Source organism: Pollicipes pollicipes, unplaced genomic scaffold (assembly GCF_011947565.3).
Source record: "Pollicipes pollicipes isolate AB1234 unplaced genomic scaffold, Ppol_2.1 Scaffold_4881;HRSCAF=5763_pilon_pilon_pilon, whole genome shotgun sequence".
In the NCBI taxonomy this organism is placed as follows: domain Eukaryota; kingdom Metazoa; phylum Arthropoda; class Thecostraca; order Pollicipedomorpha; family Pollicipedidae; genus Pollicipes; species Pollicipes pollicipes.
Window position 1 is genome coordinate 17,504,995 of NW_023596576.1, and position 9,722 is coordinate 17,514,716.

Genomic DNA, 9,722 nt, shown 5'->3' on the forward strand with positions numbered 1-9,722 from the left:
GCAATATGATGGCAATCGACTCCAGACAAACACCCGAAGTCATCATCAACCGCAGCGAGTATTCGAAATATGCTGTCCTGCGGTACGTGATAAGCACATAAAAACACGGTGTACATACATAGACCATCCATGTTCATGGATTTAGTCCACTCCTTACACTTTTTGCTTAATAACTTCGGCAGCTCGAAATGTTGTTCTAGGAACGCTTCTACCAAAGGCCTCCATGGAGAAAACTTATGCGTGGACCCTGAACTCGCCACCCAAGTGGTCCGAACTATGGCCGGAATGCCACGCAAAAAAAAAAATGATGTCATATAACGGAGACCGTAAAGCTATGCAACGGCTTTTATGAACTCCAGAGGATAAGTATACCAACAAGGTTAGAGCAAAACAACGAACAACATTCGACGTGCCGTAAAGAAAACAATGTCTTTTTCTGACGCCCAGTGACAGCCCATGCGATAAGGATAAACCTGTTCCGTTCGTTTACGTTCGTGCTTGAGCCACCCCAAAAAGAAATCGAACGGTCACTTCATCAGCATGCAACACGTGTGAGCCCCGATAGGCCACACCCCAGCCGGACACGGCTCGCCCAGACCGGCCGGCTGACGACGTCAGATCGCCACCTGCATCTCCGGTGAGCCGCTCAGCTGCGGTGGACGAGGCGCCGCGCGGCGCGGTCCGTCGCCTCGCCGGCGGCGGCGGCGGCGGGCGGCGGGCGGCGGCCGTGGCAAGGCCGCGGCGCCGCGGCGCCGCCGGCACCGTTAGAGGCGCGCCCGCCTCCCGCCGAGACGACACGCGCCGTTCGCATTCCCACGGGCGCGGTCGGCACGCGGCGGACGGCCGGCGCCGATTACCGGGCCGCCGACGACAATGCGACTCTCGACCGCAGCCGGCGGTGCCGTCCGGCCGGCGCGCTCCGTCCGCTGTGCCGGGACGCGGCGGGCGGCGTCGACAGCTGACCGGAGCGGCCACCGTCCCGTGTCCTCGCTCGGCGTCCGGCCCCGCGGCGCCTGGCACCCGGGGCCGGCCGGGCGGCCCGCGTCCGCCGCTCGATGCGGCCGCCACATCTGGTCGGCCCTCCCGCCCGGCGGAGCTGCGCGTGCCGGCCGACACTGAAGCCCGGTGTAGCGCAGCGCACCGGACATACCAGAACCTAACGCGCGTCGGGAGTGGGGGGGGGGGGGGGGAGGGCAGTCTCGAATCGTGGAACGCACCTGTCGCTGGTTTACGGGAGCGTCCTTACACTGGCTGGCCGAGAGACTGACCGCGCCAAGCTCCCCGCAGTACAGCGCGTCCCTGCTGCTTGCGTCGTGTACCTGCGCTAACAATGCTGACATCGATAGCTCGCCCGAACCCAGCGCGCACGACCCGCTCTATCGCCGGATTTCCGCGTCGTCCGATCTCCAGGCCGAGCGGCCGGTTGTGCTTCCTGCCCGGCCGTGGGCGGGCTGCACGGTTGGGTCAGCGCCATCCGTCCGAGCGCGACAAGGCGCTGCAGCCAGTCCAAGCGCGACAGGGCGCTGCAGCCAATCCGAGCGCGACAAGGCGCTGCAGCCAGTCCGAGCGCGACAAGGCGCTGCAGCCAGTCCGAGCGCGACAAGGCGCTGCGGCCAGTCCGAGCGCGACAAGGCGCTGCAGCCAGTCCGAGTGCCACAAGGCGCTGCAGCCAATTCGAGCGCGACAAGGCGCTGCAGCCAGTCCGAGCGCGACAAGGCGCTGCAGCCAGTCCAAGCGTGCCACGGCGCTTGAGGCGGGCGGGGTGCCGGCCGCCTCGGCCGCCGGCGGAGTAGGCCGTATCGCGAGAAATCGCGACACAGGCCGACCACCGGCGCGGCGCCGGTCTGGCGGGCGGATAGTGCGCCTTCTGCGCCGGGCCGGGCCTTTTGTAGAGGGGCACCGGCTGTTGTAGCGACGCGGCGCCTTTTGTGGAGGCGAGATGCCTCCTGCACAGAGGCGGCCCCTGAGACGGCACCGCGCGGTACGCACTCGGCTGGCGCGGCCATCTGCCGTGACCGCGTCCCGACCGCGTCCCAATGCCGTGACCGCGTCCCGACGCCGCCGGCCGGCGGCGGCGGGCCCGGCCACGCTGGCAGACGGTCGGCCGGCCGGCGCGGCGGTGGCTGCTGTTCGCGCCGCTCGACCGACGGCGGGTCGCAAAACCCTACCGGCACCGCTGCTGCGGACTGCCCTGACTTGGGCAAGGCACAGAGCCCCCCCCCCCCCCCCCCTCCCCCATCTACACAGCGGCTATCGACGACAGGCGGCACCTAGTGTCCTGCGCTGGGTGCCACCAATTACGAACGTGCGTCTGCTGGCCATGCACTTGTCACGTGCGAAATTATAAACCTGTGATGAATATGATGAAACAGCCACAATGCAACTTTTAGGCGAAATGACGGCGATCCTGCCCATCGCGCAGGACGGTGTAAATTTAAATATAAACCCCAACGAAGCGCCGTAACCGAGGATCGGTCGGACTGCTAACGTAGACTGTCAGTCATTAAAGGTTGTCAGAATGACGAGCCGGCTGCTCTCTATAGCTGGCGGGCTGCAGTTCCAGCAGTCCCCGACTCAGTCCCTGCACACAAAAACACGCAGGTCGCCTCCATCATTTTGGAATGAAGTGCTATTTCAGCGTAGTCCTCGTGAGTAGGCCTAGTTTTGGTGTGGGTTTGGCCAGACAAGGCTTCCCCGCCCTCACCCACGGGCAAACAAGCTATAACAGTGCGTTACAATGCATATCCAAGTCACCGGACTAGCCAAGCTGAAACCCTGACTCACGATGACCACCAGCAGCCTAGCCACACGCCCTCCGGGTCGGTCCTCTGTACCCGTCCCCCCCCCCCCTGCCCTCCCGCTCCAGCGGCCCAGCCGGAGGTCGGCGTGACGTGACTGCCGGCGGGGTCCGGATTTCCACGAGCCCGGCAGCGGCCAGCCCAGGTGGCGGCCTCCCGCCCGGTGACGTCATCCCCACCTGACGTGGCATGTGACGTCACACCGTGGTGTAATCGGGGAGCGGCACGGGCCGCGCGCACAGCGATCGACCCGGCCTCCCGCCCGAGAGAGGAGGCTCACCGGGGCTCACGTAAGTCGGATAGCGTTCCTACACTTATAGTGGCCAACGGCATCTGAAAAGTATATCGAGGTGCTCTTCGCAGCGCTACTGAGCAACCATGTGGCAGAACGTAGCGGAAAAGCATTTTCATTCCGATAGCTGTTCAGCACGCCAATGTAAGCGGCTGGCTGTCTGGCGGAGGGCAGACGAAAAACTTAATGACATTTACCGAACATGAGCGTACGCGCAACCACAGTCATGTCACTTTTATTGAAAATCCAATCGCACGAGCCTAGTCCGAGAGGTGCCCAAAGGACGCCATGCCAGTTGTCCGTCGTTTTACCTCTGGTATTATGAACAATCTCACATGACGTTTCATTGCTAAGAGATATCCTTCAAGCCAGCTTGAGGCTGGAAATCTCGAACAATTAGCCCATTCAAACCGCAATCACAAACTGTTTGTCAGCCCGGAGCACGGACGTTTGCTCAGGCTCAGTTATCACTTCAGTTCTATTTGCCGTCTTCCGCGGCGGTAAACACACCATATCTATTCCGCCCACATCGATGACGTCACATCGGCTACAAACGTTATCGATTCATTGGGTCAGACAGTGTTCAATTTGTTTCATTGTTTCTAACATGGCAGCTTCTGTTCGCGCTCCACCGACATATAAGATGAAATAACGTATGCACGCTCATGCATTTTAAGCCGCAAATTCGACTGGTCGTGACAGCCTTCAATGCTGCCGATTCCCAGATTGAACATGAATATCTGAATAACAAAAGCTTGCACAACGCTGTCGATTTGGCAATGAGATACGAACACATGCATCCAGAATCAACGGCTATACTGACTTTTTGATGGGGAATACGAAACAGCCTGCACATAGATCCAGTGTATAGCAGCGTCCGTTGCGACAGTCCCGCATGATGCGGACACGCGGAACCGGGAGGCTGACCTTCCTGACGGACACTCGACAGAGGCGGGAGTCCAGCACGAGACTGACCTTCCTGACGGACACTCGACAGAGGCAGGAGTCCAGCACGAGACTGATCTTTCTGACGGATACTCGACAGAGGCAGGAGTCCAGCACGAGACTGACCTTCCTGACGGACACTCGACAGAGGCAGGAGTCCAGCACGAGACTGATCTTTCTGACGGACACTCGACAGAGGCAGGAGTCCAGCACGAGACTGACCTTCCTGACGGACACTCGACAGGGGCAGGCGTCCAGCACGAGAGACCTTTCTGACGGACACTCGACAGAGGCAGGAGTCCAGCGCGAAACTGACCTTCCTGACGGACACTCGACAGGGCAGGCGTCCAGCACGAGACTGACCTCCCTGACGGACACTCGACAGAGGCAGGAGTCCAGCACGAGACTGACCTTCCTGACGGACACTCGACAGAGGCAGGCGTCCAGCACGAGACTGACCTTTCTGACGGACACTCAACAGAGGCAGGCATCCAGCACGAGACTGACCTTTCTGACGGACACTCGACAGAGGCAGGAGTCCAGCACGCCAGTGCTCGTCGGCGCCGTCATCTTGGCGCAGAACGACATCTTGGCGTTCCACTTCACCGTGTGATCACGCACCTCCTCCCTGAAATGGAGCCGTGGTGAGCGGTTAGCGGCGACGGTACGGTGAGAACGGGTACGGTGGCGAAGCGGCGTTGAGATGCGACGCTGGCCACCCAAGTAAGCAGACAGCGAGGAGACGGGTCGCCCACGGCGGCGCTGGGGACGTGTGATCGCCACCGGACGAGTTACCTCGTCATCCCGTGGTAGGGCCCCTGGGCTCTGGTTGCCTCACTGAATGCTCCACGCCCCAAGAACGGTGTGGCATACTCGCCACATTATCTTCCACCATATCTATATCACATCTGCCCTTCCCTCCCGCCCACTGACTAGTTTACGGCTGCTGCTTAGACCGGTTGGCCGCGTCCCACGCGGCTCAGTGACGTGGCGGTACTGGCAGCCGGCCCGAGCAGCGCGGCTCGGTGCGGCGCGCCGCTGCGTGGGCCGGACATCCGATCGACCCCCACCTCCCCACCCCCAACCGGTGCCGGTAGCGGGGCGCGCTGAAGGGTCCGGGCAGCGCGGCGCGCGTCGGCACGGCCCCATCGCGCCAGGCCGGATGGCGGGCGCCCACGCTGCCGGGCGGCTGCCGACGGCGACAACAGATGCCGGACACAGCCGGCCGCCAGCAGCGGCGCGCCGGCCGGCCGGCGACAGTGGACAGTCCCACTGACCGCCTGGTGTCAATCGGCGGTCCAACTGGCCGTGCCGCGTCGGCGGCAGCGGCGGCGGCGGCGGCGGCAGTGGACACCTGCCATCGTCCGGCCGCCGATCCCGGATCACCAGGCGAGCTGACCTTGCGGTCGACGAAGGTCGGCCGGTCGAGGGACCCGCTCGCGTCACGCCGGCAGCGCCGCCGCCACGCCCGCCCCGACAAAACACGTCCTCGGCCTCGTGCCCGCCCGTGCACTGACGAGCGCTCTCGCACACGGGCTGTCAGCTGGCGCCGGCCGCGCTGCACTCGCCGTGGCCGCGCACAGGGCCGTGCCGGTCGACCAAGCTCGCCAGCAGAACCTGTCTCTGCAGCCCTACAGTAGCGCTGCCACCGCCGCGATGCCGAGCTCACTATGCGGACTGTCTCTGCGCCCTACAGTAGCGCTGCAACCGACCGCGATGCCGAGCTCACGGTTATCTGAGGATGTCTCTGCAGCCCTACAGTAGCGCTGCATCGACCGCGATGCCGAGCTCACGGTTATCTTGAGGACTGTATCTGCAGCCCTAACAGTAGCGCTGCATCGACCGCGATGCCGAGCTCACGGTTATCTGCGGACTGTCTCTGCGGCCCTACAGTTAGCGCTGCACCGACCGCGCGATGCCGAGCCTCACGGTTATCTGCGGACTGTCTCTGCAAGCCCCACAGTAGCGCTGCACCGACCGCGATGCCGAGCTCACGGTTATCTGCGGACTGTCTCTGCAGCCCTACAGTAGCGTTGCATCGACCGGGATGCCGAGCTCACTCTGCGGACTGTCTCTGCAGCCCTACAGCAGCGCTGCATCGACCGCGATGCCGAGCTCACGGCTTATCTGAGGACTGTCTCTGCAGCCCTACAGTAGCGCTGCATCGACCGCGATGCCGAGCTCACGGTTATCTGAGGACTGTATCTGCAGCCCTACAGTAGCGCTGCATCGACCGCGATGCCGAGCTCACGGTTATCTGAGGACTGTCTCCGCAGCCCTACAGTAGCGCTGCACCGACCGCGATGCCGAGCTCACGGTTATCTGCGGACTGGGTTGCATCCAGCATAGTTGTTCTTGGACTTGACATGCGGGGCGCTTAGCTGAAATTAGCAGCTTACGTGTTTAAGTTTGGTCTCAATCCTACTGTCCGCTCAGAGAGGAAGATACAGCTTCCAGATCCATCAGCTACAGCTTCAAACCAAACACCAATTAAAAATGCAACGCTGACAATCATATTTCAAAAAACCTGCGTCGGCTTCAGACGGCATGCGATAAAACCGCAACTTTTACAGTGCGACCTAAAAATTCGACTGAAGAACATGACTGTCACCGGCAAAAGTCGCGGACCCAGCACTCCGTCGTGCTGTGGGCACTACAGGCACGACCGACGGCTGCACTCGTGACAACAGCAGCTGCTGGTGGATAACTGGTCGCGGCCTCGGTCGCCATGCCGGCCTTGCATAATGTATCGCAGCGACCGATGCGATATGAAAGTCCGCCTTGACAAGGTCGCTTGCCGAACCCGATCAACACCGGATTGGCGATGTCAGGCTGCAACAGCCCACAGCGGGCCCCGACGTGCCCGGCGCGGCGGTATGACGTGACCCCGTCACCGGAGCCCCCCCCCCCCCCCTCACTCCCCCGGCAAGGGCACGCGCAGGCACCGCAGAGCCACCAGGCTCACCAGCGCCGCATCCCACCAGCCCACGCCCAAGGCCTTCCGCGAACTGGAGGCCGGGCGGTTTCGACAGAGGCCGGGAGGCTCACGGCTGCGGTCAGCCGGCTGGGCCTAGTCCGTGCCTGGGCGGGGGCGACGGGCGCAGGTCTGGTCACGAGCGGCCAGGACGGCAGCCGGCTTAGCGGTCGGCGTCGTCACGCGCCCGGCCGCGCTGCCGGCCCAGCCGCTTCGCCGAGGTCCCCACTCCCAGGCGGCCCCGGCCCCGGACACCCAGCAGGCGTAAGCCGCGGACCACGAGCTGCGCGCCACCTGTTCTTGCCGTTCCTACCACAAGCCAACTGACTTCGGTACGGTTTCCGGACCTGGCCACCTGGCTGTATCAGCGCTGCGACCTAGCCACCCGGCTGTATCAGCGCTCCGACCCAGCCACCCGGCTGTATCAGCGCTCCGACCCAGCCACCCGGCTGTATCAGCGCTCCGACCCAGTCACCCGGCTGCCGATCAGCTGTCCGACCTCGACATTCGGTCGCGGAGCAACCGTACCGCCTATTCATTCGACATTGACTCGGTTCACCGGCCCAGCCTCCCCGGCGCAGTGCACGCGTCCGACCTAACCATCCGACTGCGGCATGGCAGTCCGCCCTGGCCACTCGCCTGCAGAACGGCCTTCCAGCCCAGCCGTCACGCAGCTCTACAGTCGTCCGAGCTAGCACCCAGCAGCCGTCCAATCTAGCATTCGACGGCCGTTCGTCCTAGCATTCGACGGCCATCTGACCTAGCATCGGACAGCCATCTGACCCCGCCATTCAGTCGCAGCCCAGCCGTCCGTTCTGGCCACCTGGTCACGCACAGGACAGGAGGCCTCTCACGCGACCTCGGCTAGGGCCGGCATGACCGGGGCCAGTACCGGCGGACCCCCGCAGATATCCAGGCACCGGAAAATACTAGGGTCTTTCCACGCTGACGTGGCGTGGAGAGATTGGGCAAAAGACAATTCCACGGTTGCCCAGCTGATAGGTCCGACACCACTGGTGGGCAGGAGCATGCCTTGTCTGGGGAATCTGTGTGTGATATCAGGCAGGTGAATTTTAGCATATTCATCATGCTTGCCTCTAAAATTGTGAGACATAGAGCGTTTTGTGTAGCACGCCATCTTAATAACCTCCTCAGTTTTGACTCACATATTGTGCTATAACATACATTATTTTGTCTCTCTTCTATCTATGCTATCTTTTCATGCACCTGGATCCCCAATCTCAAGATATCAATCAATCACTAGATAAATGTGCTACTACTAAGAAAAATGGGTATGATTACTTACCTTGATGAGCAGTCCATAAATTTGCCTCCATCCAATAGGTGCACCTTGCAGAATAGCACAGCACTCACAAAGGAAACTGAAGTCAATTCCTCTACCTCAAGATCCACCTGAAATTTGTACTTCTTCTTTTTTGTCATTATATTCATAGCTACTCTACAGCTGGGCCAATATCAAACACTTGTTTTCTTCAGCTACACTGACACATAAGCTGAAAAAAATGGTTGATCAGCAACAAAACACATAAGAAAATGTGATAACACACCCAGGTCAGCAGTAATCTTAATGAATGCTACTGCTTTACAGCAATGGCAATGTTGCATAAAATGAGATGTGCAAGGAACAAATCCTGACATCAGCTATGACAAAATGCATTTGGGCACCACAAATGCATTAGAAATAAGGTGATGGTAAATTTTAGGTCTCACATAACAGTGGAACAGGATGATGATTATTGATAGTATGCACATATTCTATTTGTGCCAATGTTTCCTTGATACAAAAGGCTCAGTGATCTTGACCCTCTCCCCATGAGAAAAAGGTATGCACCAGGTAGACACCAAGTTGATGTTATGTTGGTATATCATGTCTGGCTAGGTGATGCCACTGCTCTGCATTATATTAAATGGTAAGAATTGAACAAAATAGGTGTGGAGGTGATAAAAGTATTCATGCAGCTCTCAAGCACCTACAAACCTTCAGGAAGTCCTGGACAGCTAGTATGTATATTAGTAGGCAGTTACTTTGCAAAACCTATCATGATGTAGAGATAAAGCCCCCAATGTTCACAAGCCTTGGCAGGTGGACGCAATCTAAAGAAAAATCACTGACAAATTCAACCAAGTACTTACAAAGCCACAAACCCAACAGTAGGGCGCAATGCTTCAGCCAATAAATTGTCAAAATATGTATTACGCGAAGCAGGTTAGAGCTTACAATGAATTCAGGTGATATATGTTTTAAGCTGAACCCAAAGCGTTTACAAAATTTATGACACTCCACCTAAGTCACGAATGGCAGCATACTCTGTAACAACATACAGTCATTTGAGCACACTAATCATACCTGCACCGCAACACTTGTTTAGACCAACATCCACACGATACGAGCGCGGTAAACGCTACTTTTCTTCGCTCACTGGCTCGGCAACGCACCCACACCACCACGAACAGGCGCCAACTCCGACGTAAACACACAGCTTGGCTACCGAATGAACAAGATGACCTTGGGTGACAACGACTCTACTGCTACCATATTCCAGAGACTTTTTAGAATATCTTAAGATATATGGGGATCAAAGTAATGGACACATGAAGCTTAGAAGCTATAGTCGACATCGCCACCAGTGGCATGGTTCCCCTTTACCCACTGGTGACGGCACCGACCTATGCGCTTTGCAATTGCATACAA

At 59.2% G+C, this 9,722-nt stretch overlaps 1 protein-coding gene across 1 annotated transcript in view; it reads right to left on the bottom strand.

Moving 5' to 3' along the window:
* LOC119100057 (protein FAM102A) overlaps positions 1-9,504 on the bottom strand; it is a 22,964-nt gene extending 13,460 nt beyond the window's left edge. Inside the window, exons 1-3 of the mRNA XM_037223171.1 lie at positions 9,378-9,504; positions 8,316-8,523; positions 4,543-4,663 (exon numbers count right to left, since the gene is read on the bottom strand). Of these exons, the coding sequence (XP_037079066.1) occupies positions 4,543-4,663; positions 8,316-8,461 (267 nt within the window). The 5' untranslated portion in view covers positions 8,462-8,523; positions 9,378-9,504. The remainder of the gene's footprint in view (positions 1-4,542; positions 4,664-8,315; positions 8,524-9,377) is intronic.
* Between the last annotated feature and the right edge of the window lie 218 nt (positions 9,505-9,722).